Raw genomic sequence first — 18,358 nt, 5'->3', positions numbered from 1 at the left:
CAGAACGCTTGCTCCTCTTTTCAGTAAGTTAGTATACAACAGTGTGTTGTGTAATGGACACCAAACAGGTGCAGTTATGTGTTTAATCTTGCAACAATTAAATGAAGGTGCATTAGCTACATTCAGATGTCATAAACTTCACTCAATGTTGAGAAAATCTAGGAAGTCCATTGACTTTCTTCCATCTGGTCCCCAAAAAACCCTGCAGATAAATTTACTGTTGGCAACAAAACTGATTTCTGCACCGTTATGTGCTACATTCCAAATTTGTGGGAACTTAAAGTAGGTTTAAAAATGGATTTATTGAACTTCGTTGATAACCAGTCGGTTAATTTGACAAGCATGGAAGGCCATATATTCACTAACCTTACTGCCTTAGTAATTATAAGAAATGTATGCTATCATGGCTGAACATAGCCTAACTCAAACAGGGCACAGTATCTTATTCGAGGACACCAAAATACTGGACAACACTTCCAACTACTTTGTCAGACTGCACAGGGAAGCCATTGAAATTCACAAGCATAAGCAAAACTTCAACAGGAAAGAAGAAACCTTAAGAATGAACAGAGCATGGTTTCCAGTTCTGAAAAACACCAGGCTAACAAAACACTCTATCCCCGACAATAGCCCTGCAGAGAAGATTAGCACATCAAGTACCAATCCATATGCAAAAGAACCTCCTCAGGATACAGTGAAGCCTCCCACCATTAGCATTCCACACCCTGGGAAACTCTTACAGGATGACTCAGCTCAACCCCACCCCTCCTGAGTAGATATAAATGACCTGCCAACATCTTTTCCACGCTGTGACACTGAGAGATCTCTGTCTTTTGGTGCTACACCTCTGAAGATGCCAGCCACAGCTGCTGGCGAAACGTCAGGAACTACAATGCCAAGACCACGGCAATACAGCCTGGAAAACCCACAACAACCATTATGCTATCATAACTTGCAGCATATGGACTTCTTTCAAGATGCTTGGCTAGCTTGATCAGAAGTCTTTCTATAAAAATTGTGACAAATTAAAATCTGTCACACAAGAAGTAGACCTACAAATACTGTGTCATGTCCCACTTCTTTTCATCCATACTCTCCCCCCCCCCATTTATCTCTTTCTGTTCCTTTTCTTTCTAAATATGCTAGTAACAATGTCCTCTGTAGCATGTAGTGCCCATTCTCACCTTTGGCTGATAGGGTAGTTGCAGCTATTCCTTAAAAAGTGCGATAGACCACTGTGGTCCATGTTTTGATCAGATTCAGGATAGACTGTGTAATAATGCACTTTACATGCCCTTGGAAACTGTTCAGAAATTTCACTTGGATCAATGCAGTAGTCAAGCAGTTATCAGGGGCTAAATACAGGGATTGTATCACTCTTGTATTTGGAAGACCTGCACTGCTGCCTCTTTATTTTCAGACACAATTTGGAATGCTTATTCTTTAAGGTCCTGAATGATTTGAGAATGGCTCAGAGAGATGCTTTGGTAAGTGACAGGGACAATAGACTATGTTGCTGGGTACTGTCTGCTGACGTAGATATGTTCTTATGGGGTAGTTTCCAGATCGTTAATAGATGTCACATTAATTAGTTTTGCTTTATTTCAGGAAGGTTTCTTCTCAGTGTTTTGGTTTTATGCTTTTTTCAAATTTTCTGTTGCCGTACCATATTGTATTTGTTCATTGAATGTCCTAACTGCAGATCACATTGTACTTTGCTTAGTGAATGTCTTAGCTGTTTATTATATTGTATTTACTTGCACTGTGTAATCCACCTTGGGTCTCAGTCAGACTATAAAGAAAGAAATAATACTTGAATTTGCTGCCTCCCATATTGTTCACCTAACCACCCTTCTTTAAAAACACTGCTCTCTGTTCCCCTATCTACAGCTATATAGCTATGAGCTATATAGAGAGTGAGGTGGGAAATGATTGGGCCAAAAGACTTCCTAGAGGTTCATGTCTTAAAGAAACCAGATTTGTTTATGACATCTGAATACAGCCAATGTATCTTGATAGTAATATGGATGGGGGAATTGGAGATACAGACAGATGGCATAGAATATACCCATATTTTTCAGACAGTCCTGTTTCAAAATAAGCAAAGATAGATGCAAGGGTTGGACACTTCATTCTGTATTGTTTTGAACCCTGCAATTCAACTAGTTATTACATGTAGACAATTGTAGAGAAAGCTGCAATAGTCTACATAACCTATAGATTATAGATTATTGCCCGCAGTTGCTAGCTTGTAGTTGGAAGGAAAGGGTCCTATTCATCATTTTGCAAAATGGTGATGAAGTGTACCCAGTTGCTGCTGGAACCTAGAATTCCAAATGCTTTGGTAAGTTTAGGAATGATCCAAGACTACAAATTGAGTTGCTAGAGATTCTACAATCATTTTTGGTAAGACAGAAGCGCAGTTGACCATTTTATTTGGCTTTTGACTGGGGCAGCCAGCTTAATGTCTTGCATCTATCCAGTCTGTGAATGTTGCTTCAAACTGAGTGAAATGAGTGACTTGGCTAAGAGAGAACAAGCACTCACTTGCATCAGTGTAATAATGGCATCACAACACATTTTGGCTGTTTTCTGTGCACATGCTGAGTAGGAGATGAAATTATCAATTGCCAGTTAGTACTTTAGATATCCTTGCCTAACTACTTCCGTTCCTGCCGTCATCCTCTAGGTAATGCAGTTGTGATGATAACTCCTTCTGATTAACTGTACCGAAGACTACTGAAGATTCCAATAGGGACTATTACCTCTGAAGATCTCTGTGCTAACACTGTCAAACAAGGCCATAATTTAGATTAACTGTAATCAAAATAACATTAAATATGTGGCATTTTGCTTCCTGTTTAATAAGCAGCATTGTTGACGTCTACAGGATTAAATGGCACGAATTGTATCCTACTAACTTCCAGAACAGCTTCCTGGTGGACAGATGCATTCCTTGCATTCCTCTTACCCTAGCATTGTCTTTTGATCCTCAAATAAATGATGCTGGCAGGTGCAGGACCCAAATGAACAAAACGTTGCCTGGGACAGGAGGGTTGCAAAGAGAACTGGGAATCAGACAAAATTATCCTCTTCTCCTCTTGGCACTCATGGTGCTTCTGAGGCTTTTCTGGCAGAAGAGAGAAGGATAATTTCAACCAGTTTCCCTATTTGCTGTATCCTTCCTCTTTAATCTATGTAGACACTGTGACCTCCAACAACAACTTCTTCAGAGTCAAAAAGGGACTGCTGGGGGAAGGGGAATGAAATTGGTAGGCTAAAACTCCATGGTAAACCAGTTGTTCTTGATTTTAAATTTTTTCCATTGCTGTTCAGCAATAAATACACTGAATAATATGCCAATTAAGTAATAATGGGCATTTAGAGGACTGTTGTATCCACTTGTGATATACAGAAAGGTGGCCGCTTTTTATCGTCTTTGATTTACTAACCATTTTTTCACAACGATTGTTTTTTCTTGCTGATGATACCTTACTTAATCTTCTTAACGTGATAAATGAGAAAATCTGTATAAATGTTATAAGAACAGATTGCAGTGCTCAAGGAAGTGCTGTTTATCTAATATTTTAAATTCAAATACTAATTACCTTTCCCCCCCTTCTTTTAGGTCATGTTTACTGGTGAAAATATACCCGTTCATCCTCATGTTTATAGCAATGGTCATATCTGTTTATCTATTCTAACAGAAGACTGGTCTCCAGCTCTTTCAGTGCAATCAGTTTGTCTTAGCATTATTAGCATGCTTTCCAGCTGCAAAGAAAAGGTATGACTTCAGAAATAACCTTGAAATAAAGTGACAGTAATAAGATTTCTTGTTGGCTTAGATTCTACCAATGCTTAATAACAGTTGGTGCAGAGTTTCAGGCTTGGGTGTCACCAATATGCAGATGACACCCAGCTCTATCTGTTGATGGATGGCCGACCTGGACCGGCCCCGGATGTCCTGGAGCGTGCTTTTGAAGCCGTGGTTGGATGGTTGAGACAAAGCCGGCTGAAGCTGAACCCTATGAAGATGGAGATCATGTACTTGAGTCGTGGAAATGTGGATTCGGGACCCCGGCTTCCTGTACTTGATGGGGCAGTGCTTACACTGGCTCTGAGAGTTAGGAGCCTGGGGGTGATTCTTGATTCCTCCTTGACAATGGTGGATCAGGTCTCTGCGGTTGCCAGGTCTTCTTTTTATCATCTTCGTCAGGCCAGGCAACTTGCTCCCTATCTATCATCCAGCGACTTAACTACAGTGGTCCAAGCAATGGTCACCTCTAGACTGGATTACTGTAACACACTCTACGCTGGGCTTCCCTTGAGCCTGATATGGCAATTACAGCTGGTGCAGAATGCAGCGGCGCGGGTTATCACCAGAATGCCAATATGGGAACACATAACACCAGTGTTGCGCCAGCTGCATTGATTGCTGGTGGAGTACCAAATCAGGTTCAAGGTTCTGGTATTAACCTACAAAGCCCTAAGTGGACTGGGACCGTTGTATCTGCGGGACAGCCTCTCCCCATATAAGCCCCAGAGGACCCTTCGCTCAAGCGATAAACATCTGTTAAAGATCCCTGGCCCTAGGGAGGCCTGCTTGGCGTCTACCAGGGCCACGGCTTTTTTGGTCCTGGGCCCAGCCTGGTGGAATGCTCTGTCTTGCGAGACCAGGGCCCGGCAGGACTTGTTGGCATTTGCCAGGCCTGCAAGACGGAGCTGTTCCGCTAGGCATACGGTTGATGCTAGGCGGTGCCCCCCCCTCTGGTGGGGGGGTTAAATTTTATGCCTTCCCGCCCAATGTCACCTTCTGTCCTTCATATAGTTGCTGTAAAATGCTCACGTGCTGCCATGTTTTCTGTTTTTATATTTGTATTTATATAGCTGTAGTATATATTTTAAATTGAATGATATGTATTATTTATGCTTTTAATGGTGATGTTGATTAGTTGTGTGGTGTATTTTAAGAATGTTGTGATCCGCCCTGAGCCCACTTGTGTGGGGAGGGCGGACCATAAATCGAAGAAAATAAATAAATAAATATATTTTTAAATATTTCAAGATAACATAATAGTTGAAAGGTAAGTGTGTTGAAATCAAAGATAAAATAGATCAATAATCATTAATAGATGTGTTCTGTTATCTTACATACAGTAAGGATAGAGGTTTTGAATATTTTTATGTATTTATTGAGGAGGTCAGGAGAGCCCCCACACTCTTGGCTTTCTGCAAACAAAGTAAAACTGAATTATTCAAAAAGGCTTTTTACTCAGATAGGAGAGCGGCATTGTAGGGAGGGGGTCTCAGATGTTTTGATAATGAGTTAGGAACCACAGACTTCACCATTATGTTGCCTTACATATTATCTGTTGCTTTAAATATGTCTTATGTCAGTCCGAGAATTGATAATGTTCTGTTTCAGCAGTTCTTCAACCCCATATTGGATTCTTGCTGATGCTATGTCTTTGTAAACTTGTATTCATTTACCCTATGACATTGTTTATGGAAATGTCCTTGACACTGTTTGGAAATGCCTGCCTTTGGCCTTGCTACTGATTGTACTAATCTCACACTGTGTAATCTGCCTTGAGTCTCAGTGAGAAAGGCGGACTATAAATGATGTAAGTAAGTAAAGGTTTAATAGGGTATATTAACTTCAGTTGCTGGATTAGTTACTTGTAGTTGTAAAAAAACTTTAAAATGAAATAGAATCTACATTGTATTGTCGAAGGCTTTCACAGCCGGAGAACGATGGTTGTTGTGGGTTAATGTTGTGTACATTAAGTATATGAACATATTTTCCTGAGTCATCACTTTCTTGAAATAACTTATCTGTTTAGACAAATTCCAGATGAGAAGTCATGTTAATTTCTTGTAGAAAAAATAAGTCTTGTGGAATTTTTAAAGAATAACATTTATTGTGGCTAATATTATTTTGTAGGTTGCTACTCTTCTATAAAAATATCTACTTTTATATAAGCTTAAACATGCCGCTAATACCATGAAAGAATGCTTTGATAATTTATCATTTTCTCATAATATTTAAAGTGTTCTAAGTATATTGCACCCTATCTGTCCTTAAACTACAATTGTATATATCATATATGAGTAGAACATGCAGTCCATTCAGTTCATTCAAAGGTTTATAATGCATTGACTTCTAGACAGTATCAAACCTTAGGATAAAATTCATAGAACAGAGAACCAGTGCTGAAAATAAAGGAGAGACATATTTGTGAAAAAAGCAGATTAAAATCCATAAATACTACAAACCAGTCATCAGGCTTACTTCTTGGTTATTCTGTGGCTGAGTAAATGGCAGTAGCTTGGATTTTAGTGCTACTGAGATGTATTCTGTAAAAGCAAGAGAGGTTTAGTTTTCATTCCCAGACAGAAGATTAAGTATATGGTAGTCATCCAAACAGCTGGGAAATATTGCAAGAAAGTCGGTTATCAAAGAAGCTGTTAATTGCTATAGAGTATGTATGAAAACAAAACAAAAATGTGTCAGGGTTTCAGGTGACTGAGACCCACATGGGTGCATAATTTGTCTGCATGGAATATTGGAAAATTTCCCATATAAACCAGTAGTGCATTAAAACAGGCTGAAGAAAAGAGAAATGGTATTAGAGGACTGAGGGAATATAAATAAATACAACAAAAGATGATGACATAAAGCCCAAGTACAGTAAGGGAACATATTTGTTCGTCATCTGATATTGGAGGTTTCCCAGAAATTAATTCAAACTATTTTTAACCAAGTTAGATCTGTTAAACCCACATTTGAACAAATCTAGGACTGAGAAGCCTAATTGTACGATCTTGGCGTCCACAAGCTGGTGCCAAGCACAATTGAAAGAGTCAGAATGCAGTCAAATAAGAGGCAAGAGAGAATGGGAAAGGTATAAAAATAGTTTAGATTTTATGTAATGAACTAGTTGAGTATAGCTAGCTGTTTTATACCAGCTTCTAGGTAGAAAACTGATGCTCCCACACATATGGGGGGTGTTAAACAGTGCACAGAGAAAAGATGATCTGAATGACCTTCATATTGGTGCCAAAGGCCTGGATCCATAGAGGAGCTCCACATAGGAGCTGGGCTGTAATTTTTGCCTGAAAGACCTGTAAAACGAATGGAATTTGTTGCCCACCACTAGAGATAAAGAATATTTGGATTGCTGCCACATTGGTTCTAGTGCTTGCTAAGATATGTGAGTGGGGAGTCCGTGAGAGAGAGAGAGAGAGAGCTGTGGAGTAATAAACTAGACAGTTAAGTGAATAGCTCTGCTCATGGTAATATTTATCAAGAAGCCAGGTCTTAGAATGTCACTGTTTAGATTTAGAGAAAATTGTTATTTTTTATTTGTGATCATTTATGTGAAGAGATTTAAAAGCAAAATAGAGAAGATTTTTAAAGCTTGCCACAAGCCTACAACTGAAAAGCAAAGCAAAACAGTGCCATCATCATAAAGAAAGCTAAGTACAAGATGGCCTGCCAGTTTAGGAACATGGAGGTCCTCCACAGTAAGTTTTGAAGAAAAATCGTAAAAGTACAGATTAAAAAGTTGCAGGGCCAACACATATACCTAGTGTACTCCCCAGGTAACTATGAATGATTTCATTAAATAACCCTGGGGATTATATAGAACACTCCACTCAGAGTGTGTAGAAATATTTAATTGAATTGAAAAAGCTGTGTGGTATAGAGGTGGCCTCCAGTTTCTTCCATAGTCACTTGTGAGAGATTGAGTCAAATACACCTTGTAAATCAATAAATGTAAATCAATATAACTGTCTTTTCTTTTGAGATGTATATTTTTCAGTAAGGTGGGTCAGGACATGAGCATGATGCATAGTCAAATTCTTTTTCTTAAAGTCACTCTTTTCAGGGCCAAAACAGAGGAAGCCCTCATCCATGTTTTCTTACACGCTCCTTGTAAGTAAAGCCAGTATTATCATCCACATAGTGCAGAGAACAGAGAAAATACTTGCTTGTCACCGTTATTTCTTGAGACAAGGGTGCAACCATTTTGACTGGGCTTTATAGCTGGTGTTTTTTTCGAGTTGATAACAAAACTTTGCTTGTATACATTCTCCTTTAGACCCACTGCTCTGCTTTCTAACACCAGATGCGGGGTGTCTTTTCTGAATGAGGTACAACTAGTGTGCGCTTTGGGTATCTGATTCAGGTAAAATACCCAAATTGGGCTCAATTTAGAAAGCTTCAGGATTTCCAAATGCTGGCCCCGATTCGGAAATCCCGAAGTAAAGCTTCGGGGCCTCTGGGGATTAAGTTTAAAGGGCCCTTTCGCAAGTGGCAGGGCCCTTTAAACTTACCCATTTCCCATCCTTACCCCACCACCCCCACCCTCACTTCTCCCCACTCCCATTTACTGCTGGCAACGTGCTGGAGGAGGCAGCGTCCCTCCTGCCCACTGGCCTCTGGCAGCAGCGCCAACAGCAGTGGCCCTCTCTGCCAGCAAGCCATGCCGGCCGCGGCTGCACGGTGACGGCAGCAGGGAAGGCCTTCCCTGCCAGCCAGTTGGCCAGCGTGGCGTTGGACCACTCCAGCCTTCTGCCTGACCAGGTAAGTGGGGTGGGGGATGGGGTTTAAAGGTGGGGGTGGGAGTTTAAGGGTGGTGGCGGGCCTCCCCCCTCCACCATCACTTCAGTATGCTCCAAATCTTTCTGGAGCATACCAAATAACTTATTTTTATTTATTTTTCTGTGACAATGGTGGCCTTGTTCCTCTTGTGTGGATTTGCAAGCCACCAGCACAAGAGTCCCTGCCTGTTTCTGGAGGCAATGTGGCCTTTGGGTTTGGCCGCCTTGGCTCAGTTTCTGCATGGCTTTGAGACTCGGGAAGAGTTAGGATGTCTTGCAAAGTCTGCCAACCCCACTCAGCAGCAGCAGAGAGATGGTTGGTCTACTGGCAAATAAAGACATTTTCTGTCGTCCTTTGAAGGGTAGCCACCAACAATTGAGATTGTGGGTCACCAAGCAGCGAGGAAAGATTGGTTTGGCTTTAGTCTGAGTTTATGGAGGTATATTGCAAAGTTGAGGTGTGAAAGGAAAACCAGAGTGCCATATGGAGGAGAGCCCTTCCCCACCTCATTTGTCCAGGCCATCTGTACAACCCTCTGAAATTGGTTGCAGGTTCTTCTCAATGTCTTCTGAGAACTTTGGTTTTTGCCCTGTAGGAAAGAGAGAGACGGTGCATTCTCCCCCCTCCCCAAATAACTCCAAACCATGATGGGGGTGAACCATCAAGGCTTGCCAGGTAGGACCCCTACTTTCTGGAGCATACCGAAGTGACTTAGAAACCTGACTCCGAAGCAGCATGCCGCTTCAGATTTTGGGGCTCTTTCCGAAGCTTTTTCCTGAAGCGGGAAACCCGAATATTTTTCGGGTGCACACCCCTAGGTACAACCTGTTTCTCTTTGCCATCAGCTTTTCAAAAGTTTGTTAGGTGAGTTATCCCTGTTCTCCAATAAATGTATGGGTGCTACTGAAGGTCTGATCTTTGTGAACCGTTGTTATAATGTGTAGTTGGAATCTGGGCATTTAAATTTGAGATGTGCATTTTCAGCCAGTGTGATATACTAATTATGTTGATGTTATGTAGCTACATTTTCAGGTAATCTGTAGGTCTACTTTTTATTTTTAAATGTTTTTTCTTCGCACTCTGACAAACTAGTACATGTGTTTTTGGAAAAGGTAAAATCTAAAATTATCTAAGTATAGCTAGCAGGTTAACTTTCGTATCCAGACACATGTAGCTTTTGTAGATGTACGATTTTGAAGATTATTTTGCAAGAAAGTTGCTAATGTGCCTCTCTGATCACACAATTGTTAATATAGGCAAACTGTATAAATCATAGTGTAATATCCTAGTTATTTGATTAGTCTGGCCTTTTTATTGCAGAGACGACCACCAGATAATTCATTTTATGTAAGAACATGTAACAAGAATCCAAAGAAAACTAAATGGTGGTATCATGGTAAGTATTTACCTTAAAATATGTCATCACCATGTGTAGAAATAAATCTGATATGTACTCTATTTGGCTAAGTTTAGAGCACCCCTCCAGTGCAAAAAAACCTCTTCTGCCAGAGGAAGATTCTACACTTGAGCAGAGTAGTAGGAAGCAATCTATTAATTCCACGTCACTCAACTGCAGTTACAAAACATGCACAGTGTTTCCATCTGTTGCAATGGAGCAAGCTAATCTGCATATAGAGGAATAAGTGGTCATGATATATAAGGGTACCCAGTACTGCTTTGAATAATTGCTGTTCCCCGATGGGAAATCCAAATTTAATTTATTACAGAAAAGTCTGAAACTGTGTTATTGGAAATGCCAATTATTTCATGCATAGAACTGACTTGAAAAGCAGAACTGTGAAATCTCCATGTATGGGTAAATTAATAGTGTCAAGAGGAGTGTTTTGATTTCTTAGGCACTGAAGAATATTGGGATTGAGAGAAATCTAAACACAACAGAAGCTATTCTTCACTAGACTAGGACTTAAAAATAGTGCACTATACTATAGTGACTCTTCCTAGTGCTTAAAAATTAAAACAGTGGTAGTTAAGAACTAAAAATATGGTTTGTTTCTGAACATGCGATAGGAAACCATGCTTTGTAGCTGTTCAGCTGCTTTTCTTTTCTATCTTCGCAATTTTCACCTTCTTAAATTCATTTCTCTCTCCTCGGAATTAGAAGACTTTGGATCTGAAGTAAGGGCTATAACTCTGGATAGTAAATCCATATAGCATGTAAAACCATAGTTAAGCTTCCTTAACCATGGCTCAACATGTCTGAATTGAACCACTATTTATCTCTTCTTTCCCTGTGCTCCATATGCTAACCAAACTCTGATGATATGGAGACAGAGACAGGGCAGTGTTAATGGTCCTGGGATCATTAACAGACTTGTTAATAAGCCTATCTTCAGCAGAGTGTCCTTCTTCCTTCTAGCCTTAAAGGGAGACTAGCTCTTGATATGGTTCTGGAGGCTGCACAGCTTTCTTTCCTGGAAGACAAGGTAGAAAGGAGGCTCCTGTAGCACAGATCTCATCTCACCCTGCCTTCTGGGAGTGTGCAGATAGGAAGAGGAATGGCTAGGGAGAGTGGAGCCTTAAACAGGTTGGCTACAGAAGTGCCCTAGCTACCATCCCTTGAACACATACCTCCAAACTTGTTTACAAGGCAGTGTAAGCATAAATTATAGTAAAATAAACAGTAGTTCAAATGGTAACAGGTGGTGGTGGGGGAGCAGAGAAACTTGATGCAGGTGCCTGGGATGCTGCCTGGAGGCTTGCTCTGTGTGCAAGAGAAGGAGAATGATAACAATGACTTCAGCTGCTGCTTGCCGCTGGGTGAGGTGAAAAGGAGGAGTACCAGATCTGAGCACGCACCATAAGTGCTGCCTCGGAAGAGGTGTTCACAGTTGTGCTGCTTCAGCCTGCAAAAGCTGGCTTGCCACACAGGTGCCCCCAGCTTTCAGAAAAGCACAGTGAAATGTTTGACCTCTTAACAGTTGTCACCCATGGTGTGATGGAAATGCTTCTATTTGAGGAAAAACAAGTTTCAGTTTTCCTGGGTTCATGGTTCTTTATCCTACCTGTGAATATAGTTTTAGAGCAGCAGTTTACTGATTAGAGCGTCTTTATTTCAGTTATGTATTTTTTTAACAAAACAGTATGATGGCTTGAGATGAATCTCTAGAATTTCCTACATTTTTAATTTTTAGTGAAGAAATAAGTCAAATATATTTCTAGCACATGTATTGTTACAATATTTCTTTATTAAAACAATATTGATGTTGGATATGTATGCATATTTGCAACCTAGTTTTTTGTGTTCTTTTAAAGATGACACTTGTTGATGCCACCATTTTGAGAGTCACCTAACAGAAGATAGTCCTACTGAGAAAATGAGCACTTTGATCATTCAGTCTTTGAACTTTAACCTCTGACTGGAAGTGACAATAGGCAATGAAGACTACTTCCTCTGACTGCATTTTTACTAGTGTACATTCTGGGCGCATGTTGATCGCTGGTTCAGTCCATGCTACTGACATGCTTTTCTTAGTCGTACAGTATTAATGCAGGTGTGGGAAATATCAGAATTCCATTTTTTAAAATAAACTTTTGGAAGAATTTTAGGTCTTCGTGTATTGTGCAATAATATGATTCTTGGCAGCTTTGGTATATCCATTGCTGGCAAAAGGTTGTATCAGGAAACTTATACCCCTGCCACAAGAAAAGGTAGATGCATGATAGGGTCTATGAAAAGTTTTAGGTATATTGGGATTATAAGTAACCTATCATTTTGAAAACCACCTAATTGTTTAGTTTTGGATTCTATGCACTGTGATCATAATACTAGCAGCGTGAATTAAAACATGCTTAGCTAAAGGACTAATAAGATCATTGCATATTTATTGAATTGTCAATATTTTGACATGGAAGACTTTCAGGTTATATCAGCAGAGAGGTACGTACAATGTTATCCCTATGGCGAAATAGATACATTTTGTGTGTATATCATATTTCTGAAGCAAAAGTATGAATAAAATAAGGTAGGAATGATTTAATCAAGGCAAACTTTGTTCTGGAAATGGGAACAGATGGCAGTGATAGAACTGAATTTGCTGCAGTCCTTGAATGGGCTTGTTAATATGTACACTAGAGCTGTTTTCCAAGTAGATTGCACACTGTTACTTCCTACTAGCCTTCAGCATGAGCCCTGTTGCCTACACAATATTTCATTTATTTATGTTTGGAATTTTTTTGAGTTTATGGTTTCTTTTGTGTTGTATGTCATGTTTGAATGTTACAAAACTATTTTCACTGAAAAGCTGTCAGAAGATATTTTCTTGTAAACTATTTCTTTACCTTGTAAGCATTATCTTGTCTTTTAATCCTGTATTATAAAGGAAAAAATACATTTTGGACAGAGATGAACTGTTTTGACAAAAAAGTGTGGATCTTTTTATTTAAGTTTAGACAAAAGTATATTTTTCTTACCTTACTTGTCCCATACAGCCATAGCAATTTTCCAAGTTTTTTTTTCAAAGATCTAACTACAACTAGATTTACCTTTTATATAGAAAAACAATTGTTAAATAACAGTGAATTGTTCTTCACCACTGTAATTTTGTGATACTGCATCTAGGCTGTCTCTTTAGGAAGCACTGATGTCTTTTATAAACTTACTACCTTTACACATATGCAAACTTTCTATTTCAATGCTCTTTTTAATGTTGCCTTACTATTGCACTAAACAAACAAACAAGAACCCTAGAAGTCAATAAATGAATGTCTGAACTGAATAAAACTTACTTGATTTTTAAAGTAAGAACCGGATCAGCAAAGCTTAAAAAAGCCTACCAGAGTTGGCTGAAGATAATTCTAGTGTTTTTTGAAAACTGCTGTATAGTAACTTGCAAATTTTATAAATATGTACATACTACTGTATCTTTGCAAATATCTAAAACAGACAATTGATAAACTCAGGGGTGGGTGCAAATAAACTGGGAATATAATGTGGTGTTCATTGGTGGCACTGAATTACAAGCTACCAGTCTGGTAGATGGTGTTTTAAACAAGAAACTGTTACTTTTTCTATTTTGAGGGAATCTTTATTGGCCTCTTAAAAAGTTTGACAGAAGCTGTGGATATAAACTTGTGTACAGCTGTTTGCAAGCCTCCTGTACAAAATGAAAAGTATCACTTCTGAATTTCTGTTAAGCCAAAAATATTATTGAGGAATTAGAACATATATTTCTTGTTATAGCTTCTTTAATATTTTCATTTGTAAATTAAACTACAACAGTCAACTAACAGATATTTACAAGTTGATGGTATGCATGAGCAGTAACTGCTGAACATTTCATCCGTATCTTCATATTTGCAAAACGTTTCACTTGATGTATGTGTTAGAAAACTATGTATATTGTTCATACAGCGGAATTGCTTAATCATGTAAACTTATTCTCCTATCCACAGTGTTGGAACGTCTTTGTGCACCTGAAAGAATGGGTTCATCTGTGCATTTAAAAGATTAATGTAATTATTCCATACTGTGGAATTGTTTTTAAAGATTCTTTGTGTACATTCTCAAAATTCATGCTTTAGTGTTGCACATATTTTGATTCACTTATATAAATACCACAGTATGGATTAAATAGAAATTACTAAGCAAGCATTGAAGTATCTGGGTTTCTTTATGCTACTACTGTATTTTTTTAAAAAATGTGAAATACGATTATCTAAAAATACTGCAGTTCTTGCACTGAAGCAGCAATATAGGTTAGAATAAACCTTATATAGAACATAATGTCCACACTGCATATTAACAGTATAGTTCTTTTCCTTTGCTTCTTGGTAATTGCATCTTCCTGAAAAGAAAATTATTTAAGAATTCTTCTTTCAAATGCCTTTAATAGAATTGTGCACTATGAATATGAGCTCCAAGTATGCTACAGGCATATGTCATGATACATATGCAATATATACATGTGAGTGTATGTGTGTTACCACAACATGATTTGTGCCTGGGTGAGGTGATCTCATACGGCAAAGTGTTGCTGGAAACAGAAAATATGTCAGCCAAAACAGATCTTATTTTGGTATGCTGTTTTGCTGAATGATGTGCATTTGGTACTTATGTAAGCAGCAGCCAGCAGGGATGTCTTATGAAGACATGACAGAAGTTTGTCCCAAAACTTTTGTTTTGGTTCTGGTGATTTGAAAACTTACTGTAAAATATTTTGCTGAAAAGTCTTTTAAAACTATATTGAAAGAAAGAAGAAAAAATCATCTTGGCTATGTCTGTAATAATTAGAGCATCAAGCTTTATTGCAGGCTGCTTCTCTCTTATAATGATAAGTCTGTTATACTTTCTGCAAGCAGAAAAGTTTTGGACTAGCTTATTGAGAGGGACTTAATTTTTATGTATGTCTCTTCTGCTGAGGTATTCTACATTCCTCAATAAAGTACTTTTTCAAACAGAGCACCTGTTTTGCCTGGGTGAAAATTACATGATTGAATCTCAGATTGCTTTGTCTTGCATAGGAGCAGAGAATTAGTAATATCAAAAGGGGTTGTTTTGATGAAATGCTGCCCAAAGTACTGCCCATCTCTGTGTTTCCTAGCATCCCACCATCTTCTCTTAAACAGAGTCAAGTCTTGCTTTCCTCCACCTCATTTGTATAGGAGGTGCTTCAGAAGCGCTCAGGTGGCATTGCCTTCGTGTCAACAGGGAACTGCCTATTCAGGAACATTGTTTGGATTGTAGGAAGATGCTTGGTGTGGACTTTCTCTCTACTTTTGTGATTCATTCCAGCCCAGATGAGTCATTTTTCTAATGGTTCCCACTCAGTCCTCTCAGAACGTTAGAAGTGCCTACAAACTCAGCAAAGTTGGGTATTCCTTTTCTGGATGGTAAAAAGGCAGTATTAAACAAAGCTTTATTACTGAGGCCTGTACTTCAAGAAAGCTATTTACTTCCTTCTATAATTTTGCATCCTTTTGTCCTAATTAGCATTGAGTGCTTCAAGACTTATGAGAAATACATTTCATACTGATTGATCCAAAATGACATAGCACACTACAGTCTTCTCTACCTGTCCTTTCCATCCTTCTCTGCTGCATGATTCAGGAATTGATAGAAAGACAAGAAAGGTGTTATTTGATCTAGAAAAATACACAGTCAGAATGTCATCAATGGTACGGGTGCATTATCAGAACTGGGTCAGCATAGTTATAATTTGAAGGCTGCCTTGCAAACATCTGTGTTCATCCTATACATGTTTGAGTTCGCAGTTTGCACATCTGTGTCCTAGGCAAATTGCAAGTCACGATGAGGGAGTATTTGATGTTTGCCAAGAATATTATTTACCTGTAGTAGTACTGACTGGGGAGCAGTGGTATGACTGATCTAATCAAACCTTACTCTTCTCCTTGCATTGTTAATGGGGGAAGGTCACTGATGAATTTTGTGAGCCCAGAACCATTCCATTGCTTAATAATTTGAAACACTGATTACAAGAATAAATTGATGTCTTTGCTGTCTATGCTCCATTTGTGGGTCTTTCATTTCACTGAACACCAACCTTGATGTTAGGGAGGACTCTTATGTACCCTCAGTATTGCATTATCTCCCATAATAGGCTATTTCACTTACATGTGATGGCATGTACATTTCTCCACCATCAGCCGCTAAAAATATGAAACAGAGATCGGGAATGACAATTTTACTAGATCAGTTCAATGTATTTGTTTATAGCTCTAGTTAATCAGAAATGTAAAATAGGGCCAAAGAATGGAATGTAACGTGGAGGCGCTGTTTTCTAGTGGCTGCTCATGTGTGCCAGAGGCAGAATGAAATTCCTTCCAGTAAGAGAACTCTTTACAACCAACTTTACAGTTATATCAAAATCTTAAACTGAAAGTTAAGCAGAAAGCAAGCAAAAACAATCTTGCACTAGAAGTAATTTCTCATAGAAGGTGCTTGTGTAGAAAAAAGCCCTGGACTTCAATTGCACCTTCCTTTGTAACACAGGATGTAAAGTAAATTAGGATCAGAGTTTGCTCTCACAGGGCCCCCAAAACACCTAACAAATTAAAATATCTTAAAAGCCATTTAAACCAGCACATTAAAACAATTTAAATCCAGTACTTAAATCCAAAATATAAAAACAACAGCTAAAACATTTGAGAGGGTATCCGTGCATTGCCTCTGAAAAAAATTATGAGATCCATGTGTGTGGCATAAATTTGTTAAAATGTACATTTGTAAATATTGATACTTAAATATGTATTTACACAATCCAGCTAGCTCTTTCCTATTTGGTACCATTTTGAACAGGAGAAAGCTTTCAAAAGGTATCTAGCATGATCCATTTTAAGATGCTATTGTACTGTCTTAATTTTCAGCAATCAGAAGATGTGAACAAACTTCCTTTGCTGTGCTGTAGTAGATCACTCCATAGAAATCTTGATTATTGAATGTTAATTTGTTACATCATGCTCTCAAACGTGATTGAAATGAAAGGAACGTGAGAGAGTTCATTTCTTTTTTGCAATATATTTTATTTTGAAAACAAGGGGATACAGAAGGAAAAAAGGGATTGTATAACAGTTATGTAAATCAGATATAGTTATATATAGCAAGATATGTAAAACACAGAGTATTTCTCCCCACTATCCGCTTCATTGAATTTTCAAGGCACTTTCTATGAAATACATTCTTTCTTATATATGTATATATTTAATTATTTTATTAAAACAGAAAATAGCGTTGGGCTGTAGAAAGAATACCAAAAGCAGACTATATAACAGAAAGTAACCTTAAACAGTAAACATATCAAAACAAAATATGTAACAAAGTATATAATAATATCACAAAAAGTAACATTAAAGAGTAAACATAGCATAGCAGATTATTAAAACTACATAACATTTCTCCTCTCCACCCCTTCACTTAGTTTAAGACACATTATACTTGCTATTTTATATTCAGCATATTAAAAAAACACCTTATCTTTCAGCCACATAATCAAAAACTCATTTTTTCCTGAAATTATTATGCATATAAGAAGTTAATTTAGCCATTGTCATGTAAACATACAATTTATTCATCCATTCAGTCATGTCTGGACAAAGTTCGACTTTCCATTTGTTGCATATACTACTCTCGCCACTGTCACCATATGTTTAAAGAGTTCTTTTGCAATGTTACTTGGTAAGATGTTTAATAGCATATTTTTTGGGTCCAGCACAAAGTGAAGCTTTAATATCTTTTCCATTTCTTCATGTATTTTTATCCAGTATCTTCTTGCTTTCTTGTATGTCCACCACATATGATAGAATGTTGTATCCTTACATTGACATTTCCAGCACCTTCCACTATAGTCCTTATTGGTTTTTGCAATTTCCATAGGAGTAATATACCATGACAAACATTTATACTAATTCTCCCTTAACATTTGGCAATCCGGAAATTTAATTTCTTTAGTCCATAAAGATTCCTGTATTTAGAGGTATTTTCTTCAAAGTTTTGCATCCATTTTATCATACAGTTTTAACTTGCTCTGATTCTGTTTCCTACTGCAACAAGATTTTATATAATTTTCCTAACGAGTTTTGGATTACTGCTGATCACCATGGGGAATTGTTCATTGTTTTTTCTCTTAGTTGACCACCTTCTTAGAGTTGCTGTTTAAATTCGGACACCACTTGATGGTACATTAACCATGGGATGTTTTCCCCTTGAGCTTGAATTTCTTGTCATGTTTTTATTTTCCATGCTTGTCCATCATATATTCATAATTTACCTGATCA

The 18,358-nt window shown here is 38.1% G+C and overlaps 1 protein-coding gene across 3 annotated transcripts in view; it reads left to right on the top strand.

Moving 5' to 3' along the window:
* UBE2W (ubiquitin conjugating enzyme E2 W) overlaps nucleotides 1–16,087 on the top strand; it is a 38,068-nt gene extending 21,981 nt beyond the window's left edge. For all 3 annotated transcript variants that reach the window (XM_054985311.1, XM_054985313.1, XM_054985312.1), the window contains exons 4-6: nucleotides 3,629–3,784; nucleotides 9,929–10,004; nucleotides 11,882–16,087. In XM_054985311.1, coding sequence (XP_054841286.1) covers nucleotides 3,629–3,784; nucleotides 9,929–10,004; nucleotides 11,882–11,895 — 246 coding nt within the window. In that variant the 3' untranslated portion in view covers nucleotides 11,896–16,087. The remainder of the gene's footprint in view (nucleotides 1–3,628; nucleotides 3,785–9,928; nucleotides 10,005–11,881) is intronic.
* Nucleotides 16,088–18,358: the final 2,271 nt, after the last annotated feature.

This window comes from Eublepharis macularius, chromosome 7, assembly GCF_028583425.1.
Source record: "Eublepharis macularius isolate TG4126 chromosome 7, MPM_Emac_v1.0, whole genome shotgun sequence".
Classification (NCBI taxonomy): Eukaryota; Metazoa; Chordata; class Lepidosauria; order Squamata; family Eublepharidae; genus Eublepharis; species Eublepharis macularius.
The sequence above is the reverse complement of the archived record's forward strand: the minus strand, read 5'-3'. Positions and strand labels throughout refer to the sequence as shown.